This window comes from Dipodomys merriami, unplaced genomic scaffold (assembly GCF_024711535.1).
Source record: "Dipodomys merriami isolate MVZ:Mamm:240054 unplaced genomic scaffold, mDipMer1.0.p SCAF_28, whole genome shotgun sequence".
In the NCBI taxonomy this organism is placed as follows: Eukaryota; Metazoa; Chordata; class Mammalia; order Rodentia; family Heteromyidae; genus Dipodomys; species Dipodomys merriami.
Genome location: NW_027204270.1, coordinates 13,361,192 through 13,379,014, shown reverse-complemented (window position 1 = coordinate 13,379,014; position 17,823 = coordinate 13,361,192). Strand labels below are relative to the sequence as shown.

The 17,823-nt window shown below is 60.5% G+C and overlaps 1 protein-coding gene across 3 annotated transcripts in view; it reads right to left on the bottom strand.

Moving 5' to 3' along the window:
• The window catches only part of Runx3 (RUNX family transcription factor 3), a 48,352-nt gene continuing 30,529 nt past the window's right edge, over positions 1–17,823 (bottom strand). For all 3 annotated transcript variants that reach the window (XM_070037611.1, XM_070037612.1, XM_070037613.1), the window contains 3 exons: positions 11,942–12,046; positions 4,589–4,738; positions 1–2,160 (listed from right to left, as the gene is read on the bottom strand). In XM_070037611.1, coding sequence (XP_069893712.1) covers positions 1,625–2,160; positions 4,589–4,738; positions 11,942–12,046 — 791 coding nt within the window. In that variant the 3' untranslated portion in view covers positions 1–1,624. The remainder of the gene's footprint in view (positions 2,161–4,588; positions 4,739–11,941; positions 12,047–17,823) is intronic.

Here is a 17,823-nt window from a genome sequence, read left to right as displayed (position 1 = left end):
CACATTCAGTTTATATTATTGTAACAAATCGGTCAAAATTCCACTTTACAGTTAAATAGTACAGAAGACATTTACTGTACAAGCAAGTTGTGCATCAGAAACACACCAAGCGGACGCTAGTGCAAAGCAGTTCCACCCTCCCTTCCCCTGGGCTCCAAGCGGCTTCTGGACAAAGCCACGGAGGATCCGAACTGCTCACAGCAACACTGTGTCAGAACTTTTTGCTCTCTGGTGCTTCCTATTCAGTGCACTGGCCTACCATGACTTTAAAGCAGCCTTGCAAATAAGGACCCATTTTTACCAGCCCGGCTGCTGACACTGTCAGGCCTGAGGGGGAGGGGGAATTTTACTTCCTGTCCCACTAGGGCTTGGGTACCAGGAAGGGGTAGTCATTTCTTCTGGGGTGGGCTACAAAGTGCTGGGTACCAGGAACCCAGATGCCTCCCTGGCTGGCCTGGCCCAGGTCACAGCACAGACTGGGAGTAGCGCAGGCAAGAGGGCAGTGGCCTTGCACCTGCTTCCTGAGACGGGGCCAGAGAGCCCGCAGGTCACCCCCAGCCACCAAGTTAAAGAGGCGGCCAATGCTTTGCCCAGGGAGGGCAGGACAAGAGCAACTACAGCAGGAGAGGTGTGCACGGATCAGGACCCCCCAGCCTGCCAGGCACGTAACGTGGCTGTGACCACAGTTGGGGGTGGCATGGTGGCCCTCACTGAGGAATACTGAAGGGGAGATTTCCACAGCCACGGAGCCTGGCCAGCCCTGGGCTTTCCAGGACTAGAACTGAGACAGGACCCCCAGCCTGAGCCCCTGGGCCAGGTCTGCTCTCCCAGCCACGATGGTCAGGTGCCTCCCTCGGTCCCCTGCACGTAGAAACGTGAGTCTGGGGGAGGGAGGTGGGGGTCCCGGCAGTGAGCTGCTCACAGTCAGAGAGCTTTTATCTGTAAAGAGGCCTTGTTTCAAAATGTCTGGTGAAGCTGCTTTTCCTGAAATCAGTTTTAAAAACTGGTTTTGGTTCTCGTTGGCTTTTGGAGTGAAGAACAGGGTGGAGAGGCGAGCGCAGGGGTCTGGAGGCTGCGGGTGAGAGCAACAGCTCCAGAGAGCGAGGGGACAGGGACGTCCCCTTTCTGCTGGGACCTGTCTGGCCTTCAGGTTCTCTCTCAAAAATGGCATGGGTCAGACCTTCCAGGAAGACCTGTGGGGCGGGCGGGAGGAGCAGTGGGGTCTGGGAGGCACGTAGAGGGCCCGGGACAGGGGCCGCGCGGGTCTGCTGTGGGCTGGCAGGAGCTATGGGGCAGGCAGAGGACTGTCTGGGGGGGCGTCCTCACCCCCTCCACAGAGAGAGGGTGGGGGTTGGAGGGGCTTCCAGTTCTGACTCAGTGGGTGTCAATGCAGAGGGTGGGCGTGGCCCATGGAGCTTGGGGTGGTGGGCGGACCACAGGGGTTCCCTGGCTTCTTCCCAGCTGGGCAGCGGCCGGGTCTGGGCTGGGCAGTGTCCTGGGGACGTCAGTACATCCGTGAGGCCGGGCTGCCACGGGAACCTCTGGACCCAAGTCCTGTGGGCGCAGGGTCGCCGGGCGGAGGGCTGGGGTCCGGGCAGCCGCGAGGCCCCCGCACGGCGGGCAGTCAGTAGGGCCGCCACACGGCCTCGTCCATGCGGCCCGGCGTGCTCAGGGCGGTGGGCGAGTTGCTGTGGCTGCCGTCGGCCTCCACGCCGTCCGCCTGGCCCAAGCCGGGGTTCATGAGGTGGCCCGCGGCCACGGAGGCGGCGCTGCTGGGGCAGGAGGCCAGCATGCGGGTGGGCGAGCGCTCGCCGCTGCCCGCGGCCACCATGGAGAACTGGTAGGAGCCGGAGGAGGCGCTGTAGTAGAGGTGGTAGGGCGCGGGGTTGGCCTGGAAGGGGCCGCTCTGGCTCTGCGGGGCCCCGGGGTAGGGCGGCGGGAGGTAGGTGTGGTGGAAGCGGCTGGCGGCTGGCATGCCCGCCACGCCCAGGCTGCCCAGGCCGGTGCCCGAGGGAGAGGCGCTGTAGGGGAAGGCAGCTGACATGGCGCCTGGGTAATGCATCCTGGGGTCGGAGAAGCGGCTCTCGGTGAGGGTGGGCAGCGCGGGGAAGGAGCGGTCGAACTGGCGGGGGTCCGGGAAGGTGTTCAGGTCCGAGGTGCCTGGGGACACAAGGAGGGAGTCAGGGCAGCCCGGGACACCCCAGGGCCTCTTTGTAGGGGGGCCTTGGGGTCCTGGCGCTGCCCCTTTCCACCCAGCCTGGCAGGCAGGGGCAGGCTGAAGACGGGGTGCGAGGTCTGGACGTGGTGTGAAAGGGCCTTTAGGAGGCGCTGCACCCCCCACTTCTGAAGACACCATGGAGGTGGGGAGAGAGGACTGGTGCTTGTTGAACGGGCAGTTGTGAACTCGCCGCGGGGGGGGGGGATGGGGGGTGGCCATGCGTGAGGGGGCGCAGCAGCCTCCCGCCCCCAGGCCCTCCCATGCCAGCCCAGTGCAGCCTGAGAGCTTCGCAGCCTGCACCCACACTTTTGTAATCACAGCATTGAGTCTCATCGCGTGAGTGGGAACACGTGAGGCCCAGAGACAGCGAGCGTGAGGGGCCACACTGGATCTAGGGCAAAACCCCATCATCTCTCTGCCCAGCCGTGTGGCATCTGGAGCAAGACAGCTACCCGCGTTTCACCCTCGCTAGCTGTGCATCCTCGGGCGAGTCATATACCCTCTCCGAGCATCTACTTCCCGGGGGCGACACCAGTTAGTAAGAATCAAGTCCCCACAGGTTTCCAGTGGAGCTGGGCACAGCGCAGTCGTTGCTGCAGACACGATGCCACTCAGGATCCTGGAAGGTGAGGTCCCGACCCCTGTACTCTGGCTGCGGTGGGGCTCAGGTGATGCCTGCCTGGCCCAGCCCCATGGTCTCTACCCCGTCAAGGGCCGAGGGCCAGGGGAGGACGCTGAAGACCAGCCAAGCGGCTGAAGCCTGTGCCAGTCCTGGTCGGGCCCGCTGGCCATGGTGGGGTTTGGATGGCCTCCAGCTGCCTCACCTCGGCCTGAGTGCTAGCTGACCTTGGGGAACACCTGTTCTCCTCGGGTCTCTGGTCCCGGCTGGTGAAAAGCCTTGGTGCCTGCTGTCCCCAGACACCCCGGGAAGAGGAAGCCCAAGCCCACCGGGGGCAGGGCAGAGAGGGATTCTGCCCACCTGACGAAGGACCCCAGAGCGGGCAGGAGGCCCTGAAGTGGAGGACCCAGCCCCCTCCATATACTTGGGAAGTACCTACCTCGGGCACTCCCCAGACCCCCGGCCGCTTCCGCAGTCCCGCGCCCACCCCCGGCCGCTGCCCCAGGAAACCCGAGCTGCCCGGGCTGCTGCTGTCCAGCAGCCAATCCCAACAGTGCAGGAAATGTTTATTTTCTTCTGCGATCGGCCGGGCTGCTACATGGTGGCTGAATGGGCCCTTTGAGTGGTGAGAAGCCCCCATTGTGGGGGCTGGGGCGGGGGGGGGGGCACAGAGGAGCTGGGCTTTGACTTTGCTGCCAGTGACCAAAGCCAGGGGTTCAAAGCTATTAACAGGCACCCAGGGGGATCCCTGGGTCAGAGCTGCTCCCCAGGGGCAAGGGCAGCCTGCTCAAGCCCCCTGTGGCAGAGAGGCCCGAGGCTCAGAGAGGTTCTGTGACTTGTCTGAGATGGCGGCACAAGGCAGAGCCAGGGCTCCCGGCAAGGCCCTGCGGACAGCGAAATGCCGTCTCCTCTCCTCCAGCCCAGCGACACGCAGAAACTCTGCCTGCTCCAGCCCCCGAGGGCCCTGGCCCCCCACACTACGCCGGCTGCGAAGGCTGGGTGGCCTCTCCCTGCACAGAGCTGGAGGAGCGGAAGCCGCGGTTCACTCCGGGGCTGGATATTCGGGGGGGGTCCCTGGCTGGGCCCCACTCCCCACTAGACCTGGCTCTGCCCGGGGAGACTGGGTGTGATGGCCTGGGTGGGGGTCAGAAGGGGAGCAGTTCCTGGGCGGGGGTGGCATGAGCCAAATACGGGACACCGCCCATCTCCGGTGAGCCCCGCCCACAGCACCTGAGGGCTGGAAAGCGGAGTCTCGCATTCCACGTCTCTGGGGGCCCGCGGGCTGGGCCTGGGAGCTCTCCCACCCAGGGCCCAGTTAGAACGGGCATCGCCAAGCCCCTACCACGAGGACACCCCGCGTGGAGCGCGTGACAAGGGCCGGGCAGGGCCCCTCGACTGCCTCAGGGGCCTTCAGGCTGGGGGGAGGAGGGGGCCTGGCCCCGGGCACAGTGCCAGCCAGTCTCCCAGCCAGGGGTCAGACCTGAGGCTGACCACCTGCCCCAGCCTGCGTACCAGCCGCATGCAGCCTCCTGGAGGGCAGGGCAGGCTCGGCAGCCAATGGGACTACTGGCTCAACCCCACGCGTCCCAGGGGACTCAGGGTGAGGTGGGCAGGGGCGTTTCTGTGGTCCCAGGGGACACCTGCAGGCCAGGAGGGTTCTGGCTGGGCCTGGCTGGCTCTGGGAAGGGCCCTGGCCTGCGTCCTCCGCGCCCCCTCCAGCCTTCCTCCCCCAGCCCTCCCCTGCTCCATACCTTGGACCGGGGTCTGGGCCTGGCTGCTGAAGTGGCTGGCGGTGCTGAGCGAGCCGCGGGGGCTAGGCGTGCTGGGGGTCACCCGCATGCGCAGGTCCCCAAAGCGGTCGGGGAAGGCCTTGGTCTGGTCTTCCAGCTTCTGCCGGTGCCCTGCGGAGCACACACAGCTCATCAGCCACTGCTTCCCTGGAGTCTCAGGGGACACAGCGATGGCTCACTCTGCTGGGAAGTCCTTCCTGAGGTCTAACCTTAGACCTCTGTGGGGAGAACCCTGGGATCACCACCGACCTCCCCTGAGGTTCCCAGACGTTCTGAATGCAGAATGGTGGTTAAGGCCCCTCCCGGGGTGTCCCCTGCGGACATGGATAAGATTGACACCACAGGCTCCTGGTCACGGGCAGGGAGCAGTCATTGTGCTCAAAGTCAGGGCTCAGCTCCAAGTCTGTCAACTCCCACAACAGAGGGGAAACTGAGGCAACAGGCCTGGGAAAGTGGCCCTAGGAGGCTCTAGGAAGGCAGGGAGGCCGGGAGGCCCCTTCACCTGGTCTGCGGGGAAAATGAGAGGCCCTGGGGAAGGAGGCAGGCTGCTCACGCTGAGCCGGCCCGGCACCCATCCCACCCCTGTGGCCGCAGACGCCAGGCTGAGGCGCGGCACCGGGCGAGGAGCTGAAAGCTGGGGTTCAGGGCCAGCATGCCGGCCTGGGAGGACAGTGCTTCCTGCCTCTGCATGGCCCACAAAGGGGGGGTGACCTCAGCCTTGTGCCCCCCACCCAGTCACACCCTTCCAGCTACTCATCCTGCACTCTCAAGCAAACTGCGTTTACCAACATCAAAGCACCATGGCAGCCTGGGGTCCCCCCGCTTAGTATGTCTGTGATTGTGTGTTTGTGGAAAATAAAGAGGGAACCTCTCATGGAATCTTCTAGAATGGTGTCACTATGTAATGACTTGGCTGTCTTTGGAGCTTGATGAACACTGCAGGGACGGCCGTGCCATTAAAGAGCCTCGTTCTTGCTTATCCTCTCTCTTGGAGGGGTGATGACCCCTGTTCCTCTCTGAATGGACGCCTGGTCTGGTTCAAATGTCCCCTTTGGTTCTGCATGGCTCCCAGGAGCGGCCCCGTCTACACTGGGATCTGGGGTTGTCCAGAGCCCATGGCGGCTGCACACTCCTGGAGTCTAGCCGTGAGCCGAACACCCGGCCAATGGCCAGTTCTGCCTCCACGGTCTCCAAAGGAACTACCAACGGAGAGGCCTGGGTCTACCGCGACGAGGGGTTTTCTAGCCTGACAGAGAGGAGAGGAGCGGGCCGGGGGCCATGGAGTCCCACGACGCCTGCGGGGTAGACAAGTGAGAGCGGCCCAAGTGTGACGTCACAGGTGTCTGGGGGAGGGGGGCAGAGCCAGGGCCTCAGAGGGGGCCAAGCTGGGGGAGGGGGGCAGAGCCAGGGCCTCAGAAGGAGCCGAGTTTCTTTCAAGGAGGGGATATGGCGGGCTGGAGTGCAAAGTCCTGAGTTCAAACCCCAGTACCACCAAGGAGGAAAAAAAAAGCACACACAGAATCCGGGTATCTCCGCTCCCCACACCCTCGCCTGGGTTTGCGTGGTATCCGAGAGCCGCAGGGGCGGTGCGGGGACCCACAGGAGCCCCGAGACCACCTGGCTCCTGCTGCCAAAAGGGAAAGAAAGTGGGCTTGGGCGCTGGGGCCGTGGGAGGCCGGGTCAGGGAGGCCCGAGGGAGGGGAGGGCTGCGGCAGGTGGAGAGGCAGTTCCATAGGGGGCGCGGGCTCGGGCCGCCCAGACGCCATGGGCCCCTGCTGCCTGCTTTCCTGTTCCTGGCTCAGTGCCACCTCTGCCAGGCCTGAGAGGAAATGTGGCTGCCGGGCTGAGGCCACTGGAAATGGCAGGGAGATGGGACAGAGAATTCAGAGTCATCTCAACGGGCAGGAAGCCGGCCGGATGGCGGTGGAGCCATGCAGTGGCCTGACAAGGGTTTGGGTGTGAAGGACCTGGGCGTCTCAGTGAACCACAAGTGCCACGCGGCCAGCGGGGCTGCTGAAAGCTGCCAAACCCAGCCTGCACCGAGGTGTTTACACCCTGCATGCGCGCACGCGTGAGCATGCACACACACACACCCGCGCACACACACACACACACACACACACACACACACACACACACACACACACACACACACACACACACACACACACAGAAGCGAGGCGGATCACACGCAGCATGGGGTTTGAGAAGGGCGGCCTGGCTCAGGTCCCAGTCCGCTTCTCCCGGGCTGCTGTGCCCATCACAGCGCCAGCCCGCGGAGTCCTGGTCTCGCAGCCTCTGTGCGCTTTCCCACGGTCACCTCCGCACCCTGCTCCTGCTCAGGGACACAGACATTGAGCCACCATGGTGACATCTCTGTAACAGAGCCCAGCGAGCAGGGCAGCATTCATACTCAGCTCTAGGACTCCATGTCCAGTGCTCGTGACTCTTTCCAGCCCCTATGGTTCAGATAAGGCCAACAAAGGTCCCAGGATGCTGCCACATGGCTGGCCTGGCCAGGCATAGCCAGTGAGGGGGGAGGTGCCCCCCCTCCGGCCCCTGCTGCTTTGCCCTTGGGAGGGTGGCTTCCTGGGGGAGGGGCTGCCACAGCACATGACAATCGCTTCCCTTTGACTGTGGAGAGCTGGAGCCACCACCAGGGAGGGGAAAAGGGGTGTCCGGCTGTCCCACGTGGCCAGGCGCCCGAGAGTCTCAGTGCCCTGGGCTGGGCACTCACATGAGGAGTCAGACCAACGGAAGAGCCCGTGCCCGAGAGGAGATGGGCTACAGAAGAGGCCTCTCATCGGCGTACCACAGCAGGAGCCGGTCACAGGTCACCTGGTGCGCTGCCTGCTGCCTCAGTGACTCAGTTTCCCTACTGCACAGGTAGTGCTCCAAGTCCCTTCTCAGGAAGTCCCAGACTTAAAATCACAAGAATCCAATGCTGGTCAGACTGGCGGAAGGAGGCAGCTACTCTGCCCAGTCTCTGCCAGGAACGTTGCCTTGTTCTTGGGGCCTGCTGAAGAGCTCCCCATCCCCCCTCCAGAGGTCCTGAAGCCCCCTGAGTGCTAGCGTCCCCCATGCCAGCTCCACTCCCTCTATTTCCCCTTCTGCCTCTCCCGGTGAGAAGAAGGGCCTCTGCACCCCCTCAGAAAACTGAGGATCCCCAGGCCCAAGGGAGGTACCCCACTTTCCCTGCAGCCCTGCTCAGAAAAATCCAGACCTCCTCATGGTGCAAGGCTCAGCCTGGTGGCAGGGCGGAGGGCTGCTGTCCATGGGGCAGGGGGGAGGGGAGGCTCTCCGCGAGGAGCGGGAGTTGCCACATCTACAAGGTGGTCAGCGCCCTGGTTGACCCTGAGCAGGTGGACTGGCTGGTGGACAGATCACAAGCTTTTGAAAAGTGGCATCAAGACGGAGACCACCAGGGGAAAGCCGTCCTGGGTCTGTGGGCCTCACCTGCCTGCTGGTGGGGCTCAGATCACAGACAACCAACTCCCCAGCACCGTGTGGGGGAGCGTCCAGGTCCCTCCTGCATAGAGGACACAGCCCAGCCTGCCCTACCAAGCACCCAGTGGTCCTAGGCCCCTGAGAGGCAGCTGTCATGCCCTGGTGGTCCTGGGTAGAGTGGGGATCACACGCTGGGACCCCAAGGCTAGGGCAGGGTTGAGAAGTATACAGGCCTGCAGGGAAGGCCTCCGGACCAGCTGCTAGCTGGGGAACAGCTCCTCTCCACTGCCTGAGCAGCAGACAGCCACCTGCCAGCCTCGCGGGGTCACGGCTGCACCCAGAGGTTCAGTGCAGGGCCCAGGTTGGAGCTCCCTCAGGCCCAGCCATTCCCCCCCCCCCCCCGCCCTCCCCCCCTGCCCTGTCCCAACCTGTAGGACCGTGAAGGCCTCAGAGAGTCAACCTCGGGTCTGGAGCTGCCCAGGAGAGGAGGGAGGGGCCCCTAGGCCCCTGGGCTTTGGCTGGCAAGAGGCCGGCTCCGGGTCAAGCCCCAATCACCCGGCCCTTGGCCGCCTGCAGCCGCTCAGCAACCTCTGCGGCCCAGACACAGCGCCACTGTGCACCTCGCTGGCCCGCGGCGGGCGGCTGAGCGCCGGCCCTCTGCGGTGTCAGGAGATTTACACCGCATGCACTCCAACCAGCCGCGTGCGCGCGCAGAGGTAGCCGGCACTGGCCCGGGGTGGTCTGCCGTGAATCGGCCCCCTGTGAGCAGATGAAAGGCAGCAGTGGCCAGCCAGGGAAGCGGGCTGGCGGGGGGCCAGCGCGGAGGGAGAGGCAGCCGCTCCCTCCCAGGTCTGCAACCGGGGCTTCCAGGCCTGGCCTTGATTAGAGTGCCAGCCCAGACCGCCGCACAGGGAGGTCTGAGGTTAACCCCTTCCCGCCTGCCGGACGGGCTCCCCTTGGCCTGCACCCCTCACCCCTGGGAGCGCTCCAGGATGGTGGGGCCGGGACGGCAGCCCCCCACAGCCTGGCACCCTTTCCTAGGCTTCCGTCCACACACCTGGAACCAGAGCCCAGCCCAGCTGCAGCTGCGCCCAGTCCATGTTACAACCACCCTGCTGCCACCTAGCTGCCCTTGGGCCTCCTCCGCCCCCAGCCTCTTGGGGCGGGGGGTGGGAAGCGAGGTAGATGGCTCTGACCACTCGGGCCTCCTTGCACATCTGCTGGCCTCTACTGGACTTCTCACCACCTGAAGCTAAACTGACTAGTTATTTGTTTACTCTGGGTATTCCTCAAATACACACTGAGCCTAGCACAGAGTGCTTGGGAAAATGGAGAAGGGACCGGAGCAAGGAGCAATCCCAGGCGTGAACCCCACACCTCAGAAGGTGGGAAGCGCTGGAGTTTGCTGGGCAGGAGGCCGCGGGGGGCCTGAGTGGGGTGAGTCTCCAGAAGGACCTGGAAGCTGGGTGCCAGGCCGTCAGCACCAGCATCTGCTAAGCCTACAGATGGGGTTCTCCATTTCCAAACTGTGGGCACTCTCCCTCCCCCCCAGCCCTGGATCCAGCTCAGCAATCACCAGCCCCAGCCACTCAGAGACACCAGGCCACACAGGCAGGAGGCCACCACGCCCGCGCCAGGCCGTGGCCGCTTGGCTGCAGGCTGGGCTTGGGCGCACTTTGCAAGGCATCAGAGGGGAGCCACCCAGCCAGGGAACGCCACGGGCCTCAGGGACCCCGGGACCAGCCTGTTCCCACCCACCTTACCCACAGCTGGGTGCAAAGCAGGGAAAGCCTGGAGAGGAGACGGGGAGCAAGTACAGGCGCCAGGGGCTCCCAAAGGGCTGGCCGGCCCGGCCTACGGAAAACTCGGAAAGCTCGCTGACTCCCACAGCACCCGACACGTCACAGGAGCCATCCTACGTTCTAGACGGGCTTTCTAAGCGGCCACTCCTCCCAGAGCCCCAGAGGGAGCGAAGGGTGTCCAGAGCGTGCGCGAGCGGCTCTGCCCTGATGCTCCTGGGGCTGCCCACGGCCCAGAGCCCAGGACTGCGCAGGGAAGAGCGGCAGCACCGCCGCCTCTGCATCCGAGTGCTGGAGGTGTCTCAAGTCCCGACTGAAGGCCAGGCTGGGGCTGGAGTCCATTTGCCCTCCACAGGCAGCCACGATGCCCAGGCCTGCAGGGTGGGTGGGGTCACCCCCTCATGAAAGAAGAGGCTGAGCCGGTGGCTCACGCCTGTAATCCTAGCTACTCAGGAGGCTGAGATCTGAGGATCCCAGTTCAAAGCCAGCCTGGGGAAGGAAAGGCCAGGAAACTCTGATCTCCAATAAACCACCAGAAAACCGGAAGTGGTGCTGTGGCTCAAGTGGTAGAGTGTTCACCTTGAGCTGAAGAGCTGAGGGACAGCACCCAGGCCCAGAGTTCAAGGCCCACAACTGACCAAAAAAAAAAAAAAGGAGGCTGAGGCCCAGAGAGGTCAGAGAGTCTCCCAAGATCACACAGTGCCGGCCATGCACACTGTCACTTGTCAGCTCCCCTGTAAGAACTGCACACCTCAACCTCTCTCTCCTCACAATGGCACTCCCAGGGAGCAGCCGGATAAACCCAGTTTTGAGATAGGAAAACTGAGGCAGAGGTGACTTGTCTGAGGTCCAACAGCCAGGCTGCCTCAGGATCTGGGCTTTGCACCCGAGGCCTGTGGATGACAATGTCTTCCGGCCATCCCTACCTTCTGGATGCTGGGCTCACAGAGGGCAACACTGAGGCAGACAGGAGGCGCAGCTGGCCGGGGCCATCGATCCCCAGGGCTGGATCATGGGGTCCCAGCAGGAAGGAGTTTGGCTAGAGCAAGTACTTTGGGGGAGAAGGGGTGACGGCGGACGCTGCCTACTGGCTGATGGCAGAGCCCGGGCCCAGAGGATGTGGGCCCTGTTGGTCAGGAGGGGATCGCCCCAAAGCCACGCAAGCCAGTGCCCAGCCATGAGGAGGGGCTCAGAAACCAGGAGGATGGAGAGCCAGGCCCCTCACGCCAGGGCCCGTCTCCCATGTGCCTCCGTGTGGCTCTCCTGCCCAGACCTGCTCAGTACCAGCAGTGCCTCCTCGGGGAGCCCGCAGCCCACGGCAGCCCCCCACAGCATGGCGTGAGGGCCCCCCAGGCACCCGGCTCCTCGGGAGGGGAGCTCTCACCCCAGGAGCGAGGTCCCCCTTTGGCTCCCGGTGACAGGATCCTGTGCAGTAATAGGTGCGAAAATTTTTTTCTCTCTCTTCAAGCATCAGGGAGAGCAAGCGAGGGACCGGCTGGCTCTGGCACGCAGGCTGAGTGCCTGTGACGAGCTCCGGACGCTTCCGGAAGCAGAGCGTCGGCGCTGGCTGCCTGGTCGTCCCTCCCATCCTGCTTTCCCGTCCCTTCCCTCTTACTCCAGGCCTTCCCCAGGCAGAAGGAACCAGATACGGACTCTTAAGACAGGGGATGGCCCTGCATAGTAGGTGTTCAATCCACACACGAGCCAGTCCCACGCTCCAGGGAGCTGGCCTCACAGGGCAGCACAGCCTACTGCCCACTGCCCTCCACCCGTCATCCTCAGCCATGAGCGGGAGAAGCTGGTGCAGAGTGACCCTGGCGCAGTCATCATCCCAAACACCCCCAGAGTCCCACGCACCCGACGCTGCTGCCCCTGGGAGCAGTTACCCAAAGGAGAGGTGGGCTACCCAGCTGGTACAAGCCCCCCCCCCGCCTCTCACCGTCCTCTCCACCCAGGGGTGAGGACCAGAGGGCGCGGCCGCAGGTAGACGTGGAGGCTGGAGACCCCAGCAGCGCGCCTGGGGCCAAGGGCACCCCTCTGCCCTGGCCTGGGGCGTGGTGGCACTTACGTCGGGGCTCCCGGGGTCCATCCACAGTGACCTTGATGGCTCGGTGGTAGGTGGCCACTTGAGTGGGGTTGGTGAACACCGTGATGGTCAGCGTGAAGCTCTTTCCTGGGGGATAAAGGCAGGAGGTTGGGGCCTGGCATCTGCAGGAAGGCCGGGTCTCTCCCCTCCCAGCCCCAATGGAAGAGGGGGCTCGGGGTGAAGGTCAAGCTGCTGAACTTTTTTTGGGGGGTCCGATCTTGGGGCCTGAACTCTGGGCCTGGGCACTGTCCCTCAGCTCTTCAGCTCAAGGCTAGCACTCTACCACTGAGCCACCTTCCCAGCCCAAGCTGCTGAACTTAATGTTCCTGGAGATCTGGTAAGGATTCTGTCCCTCTCCCCCCCACTCCTTCCCCACCCCTTCGCTTTATTCCTTCTTCTTTTTCAGAGCTGTTCTTTCTTTTGAGAAATCCATATGATTTTGGGGTGGGAGGAAAAAGGGCTGCATGTATGCATATGTGTGTGTGTATTTTTCTAAAATGAACTGACTTTTGTAGAAAAATCCAAGAATACAGAAAACATAAAACAAACAAAATAAGTTCATAAAGAAGGGGCTGGGAAGGTGGCTCAGTGGTAGAGTGCTTGCCTTGCATGCATGAAGCCCTGGGTTCCATTCCTCAGAACCATATACACAGAAAAAGCTGGAAGTGGCGCTGTGGCTCAAGTGGTAGAGTGCTAGCCTTGAGTAAAAGAAACATAGGGACAGTGCGCAGGCCCTGAGTTCAAACACCAGCACTGGCGAAACAAAACAAAACAAAAATCCATAAAGAAGAAAGTTCCATCCCAGTTCCACTAGCCAGAGATCAACACCATTACCACAGATATTTGTTTTACATAGTTGCAAGAGTATAAAATGTTTTTTTTTCCTGCCATTTTTTTCATTCAACACATCAGAAGGACTCTGCCATGTTATTAAAACTTCCTTGAATTTTTTTTTTTTGATGCCAGTTCTGGGGTTTGACCTCAGGGTCTGGATGCTGTCCCTGAGCTTTGCTCAAGGCTAGCACTTTACCACTTGACACACAGCTCCACATCTGGCTTTTTTTTCGGGGGGGGGGGGGGAGGTGCTTAACTGGAGGTAAGAATCTCATGAACTTTCCTGCCTGGGCTGGCTTTGAACCCCGATCTTCAGATCTCAGCCTCCTAAGTAGCTAGGATTACAGGTTGAGCCACCAGCACCCGGCTTAAACTTCGTTGTTGTTGTTGTTTTAATAGTTAGAGAAAAGCAAGTGTCTCACTGTAAAGGCCTCATCTTCTATTTGCCCGTGTCCTGACTTTGTGGCTAATTTCTCACTGCTGTGCACATTGGAGCTGGAAGAGGACGGGTCCGGGAGCTGTAGCCATTTTACTTTGTAGGCACAACTGTTATTTCCAGAACTCTGTTCTATTTTTAGATAGACACTTGGCTCCAAAGACTCCATTCAAAATTCCTGAGAGGGGAAAAGCTTTTAAAATAATAATACTTATTTTTTTTTTTTTAGCCATTCAGAATGAAATGAATATGACCTTCTGTTCAGAAAAATCTCGGTCTGCATCTGGAGTTATTTCCTCAGAATAGATTGCAAGAAGCGGGGAGCGGTGGCGGGCTGGGGAGGGGCTGCTGGGCTGGGTCTGTGGGTGCCGGTCTCTCAAGGCGTCACCACCCAGTGTCACCACCCTGGCGATGTGTCTATCAACCTGAGAGATCTCCAAACTCTCTTGATTCTGTTTGTCTCACTTCCATTATTAGTGAGACTGAAACCTCTGCTGTGGTCACTTCATGTCACGATCCAACTCAAGTGACGCCATCGGCTTCTTTTCTACTTTCCTGGGAGGAGAGTGTGTTTGTGTGTGTGTGTGTGTAGGTCCTGGGGCTTGAACTCAAGGCCTGGGCACTGTCCCTAAGCTTTTGTGCTCAAGGCTGGCATTCTTATCACTTGAGCCACAGCTCCACCTCCGGCTTTGGGTGGTTAATTGGAATATGAATCTCATGGACTTTCTTGCCCAGGTGAGCTTTGAACTATGATCCTCAGATCTCAGCCTCCTGAGCAGCTAGGATCACCGGTGTACATGAAGTGGGCTAGCACTCGGCTCCCCAGCACTCTGGCCTTGTGCCTTCTGACATTGAGCTGGTCTTCATGTTCTCTTCTAGCTCTTGCTGGCTACTTCTATGCTGCCTTGAATGTTCCAGCATGTTCCTCCATGCAGGAAGGAGATAAAGGTTTGCTTGCAATCTAGCATTTTCTCTGCCCTGGGGCTGAGTGGCAGGCATGGCCCTGGCTAGGGGTTTGCTGGAAGGGCACCTGAGGAGGAGCTGCCTACACACACACACACACACACACACACACACACACACACACACACACACGCATGCATGCGCGCACACACGCATGCACGCGCACACACACACGCACACACACATACACACACACGCACGCACACGCACATGCACGCACACAAGCACGCGCACGCACACACGCACGCACGCACACACACACACGCACGCACGCACACACACACACACGCACACGAATGCACTCACAGTCCTTCACACCCCTACAGCTTCTTGCTGTTGGGCTGGAGGTTCCGCGTGCCCACCTCGCCTGTCAGTCCTCATTGGGATCCTGGGGCACTGGCCACAGTACCTGTCATGGGTGGGGGGCCCTCGGGGGTGGGCCCAGTGAGATTGGATGCGCTCTGCGCAGGTGAGATTCTAGCCCCGGCCAGGGATTACACCAGCCCATAGCAGGGTTGTGTCAGAGAGCCCAGGGCTCCTGGAGGCAGAGGGGGCTGAGAAGGGCAGACAGCAGCTGCACCCCGGGACCCAGTGCGCACCCCACCCTGAACCCCAAGGTGGAACACACCCGGGCCTCACTCTCAGACTGGAGAGGCACCTGCGTGACTTCTGGACACAGAAGCTGCAGACCTGCAATTTCTGGGGAGCCTGGGGGCAGGTGACCTCCCTCTGAGTCCTCCCCTGTCCTCTCCAGCCAGCCAGCATGGCTGACCCTCCACGGCTTTCCAGCACCTCCATGCTTAGGGGCCATGCTAATGCAGGGGTCAGGCCGACTCAGGACACGTGACCAGAGGACCCCTGCAGCCACAGCCCTGACCACGCCACAGTCCAGCAGCTACTAAAGGTGGACTGGAGCCACCTGCTCTCTGAGGCTTCACGTGGTCCCTTGAGTGGCCATCTGCAGGGCCGGGGCTGTGCTGAGCGGGGAGGTCCTTGTCCACCACCAGTACTGGGCCTCTACGCCTGACACCATGGAGGAAGAGGGGGAGGGAAACAGGGGGAGAGGAAGGGAGGAAGGGAGGGAGGGAGGAAGGGGAAAAGGGAGGAAGGAAGGAAGGAAGGAAGGAAGGAAGGAAGGAAGGAAGGAAGGAAGGAAGGAAAAAGGGAGGCAAGAAGGGGAAGGAAGGAAAGAAGAGAGGGAGAAAGAGGAGGAAGGGAGGAAGGGAGGGAGGGGGAGGAAGGAAGGAAGGAAGGAAGGAAGGAAGGAAGAAAGAGAGGGAGAGAGGAAAAGAGGAAGGGAGGGAGGGAAGGGGAGAGAAGGGGAAGGGAGGAGGAAAATAAGGGAGAGAGGGAAAGGAAGAAGGGAGGGAGAAAGGGAGAGAGGAATGGAGAAAAGAGGGAAGCGATGGGGAGGGCTAGCGTGGCCTCTGTGGGGACTCCTCAGCATGGAGCCGGCCTGTGACCAGCAACGGTGTCCTCACCTCCACGGAAGCCAGGGGTGTCTGGGCCAAACCTGTGACGGGGCCTGCAGAGGCTGGGATATTCACATTCACATTACAACCCTTGCAAGTCTCTAAATATCTTTTCTGCTGGTCACAACTTGAACTCGCCTTCCTCATTAGACCCACGGCTGGATCTTGTTATTTCATGCGCTAAACAAAGCAGCACATTTATCACAACTTCTCCAGCATTCTGCGGCCGCGCTGAAGCTGGCTCTCACCGCAACCCTTCAAGTTCGTTTATGCCCAGCCCTCAGGGCTCCCTCTCCACTCCCGGCCCCTGTGAAGTTCCCAAGAACCCTCCCCATTTTTAATGACTCGTCTACTTGTTTATTTTGTCTCTTACTTACTAAATGGTAAGCTTCCCAGAGAAGGACACAGCTGGGTCCCCAGCCCCTAATAGCACAGCAGCTGGCACACACACAGTAGGCGCTCGATGAACCTGCTCCTTGCAGTGAGCAAGCAGACACTGGGGTTCTCGTTTACAGATGAGACCACTGAGGCCCACAGAGGGGCAGCAAGTGACCAGCGCACACAGTACCCTTGCTGGCTGCCCTCCACTGGCACGGGAGCCCCGTTCCTGTGGGGTGAGACCTGTTCCACCAGGTCATGGCCTGCCTCAACAGCATCCTTCTAGCCCCCAGGCCCGCCACCAGCTCCCAGGTATCCACAGAGAGGAGAGAGGAGGTCAGGAGGGTGGAGGGTTAAGGCCTAGAAGCAGGAGTGGAAGGGAAGGAGAATGGTCTCCCCGAACGCCCCCCTTCTGTCTCCCTGGCCCCACTCAGCAATGCCATCTCCCCTGGACAGGACGCAGAGGAGGTGAGAGGCTGGCAAACACATGAACCCCCAGAGCTCCAAGTGTGGGACAGGCACCCCTAGTCAGGGCTCAGCTGGAGGCAGGGGCAGGTCTTAGGTCGCTGGTTGTCCACGGGAGCCCGTGTGGCTGTGGAGAGGCTACATGTCAGGCTCCCAGTTCCTCTGAGTCTACTGAACATTGGCAAAAAGCAATGGAGCCCCTAAACCTGAGACCAACATATCACCCCAATACTCTCCACAGACAGCTGTCTCAGCGAACCACTTTCGTTCAGGTGCTCCTGAGTCTCAGGACTAGCACAAAGGATTTAAAAAAAAAAAAAAAAAGAGGTAGTTTTCAGCCTGTTCAATATTTACTGAATTTCTAGAAAGGAAGATTCTTTTTCTTCTTTCAAAGGAAAGATCCTCCCTCCTCCTCTCCCTCCCTCCTGTCCTTCTCTGGGTGGTAGAATGCTTGCCTAGCCTGCATGAGGCCTAAAGTTTGATACCCAGCATCACAAATAAGGGGGGGGATGCACAGAACTTTGCCAGGTGTGTTGGCATCTTCAGTGTGGCAAGGCCACATTCAGAGTGCCACTCCTTAGGCCACGTGCTGTTTGCTGTAGCAGCTCCTGCCTGGAGGCCACTGCCCACCAGGAAGAAACGTCCTTTCACCTTACAGTTACACGTTTGGTTAGAAATCACTTGCCCTTTCCTCCTCCTACGTACCATGGGACTTGACAGATTTGAGGGTGTAGGTAGGTAGACTGGGTGCGCACATATGAGGTGCAGAAGATGGGGACAGCTTACTAGACATTCCCAGAAAGGAAGAAAAGGAGGGAGGGAAGGAAGGAAGGAAGGAAGGAAGGAAGGAAGGAAGGAAGGAAGGAAGGAAGGAGGGAAGGGAGGAAGTTAGGAAGAAGGAAGGAAGTTAGGAAGAAGGAAGGAAGTTAGGAAGGAAGGAGGGAAGGAGGGAAGGAAGGAGCCCTGTGTCTGCTTAGGACATCTAGGCCTGCCTCATTGCTCAAGCCCTGGGGTTAGACTGTGTGTGTGCATATCCGATATTTAATTTTATTTATTTACTCATTTATCTTTGTGCCAATCCTGGGGCTTGAACTCAGGGCCTCGCTGTCCCTGAGCTTTTGTGCTCAAGGCTAGCAACTCTACCACTTGGAGCCATAGCTTCACTTCTGGTTTTTTTGGTGGTTAATCTGGGCTGGGCTGGCTTTGACCCATTCGCCTCAGATCTCAGCCTCCTGAGTAGCTATATTACAGGCCACCAGCACTTGGTATATTATATTATTATATTGTACTGGGTCTTGAACTAAGGGCCTCACACT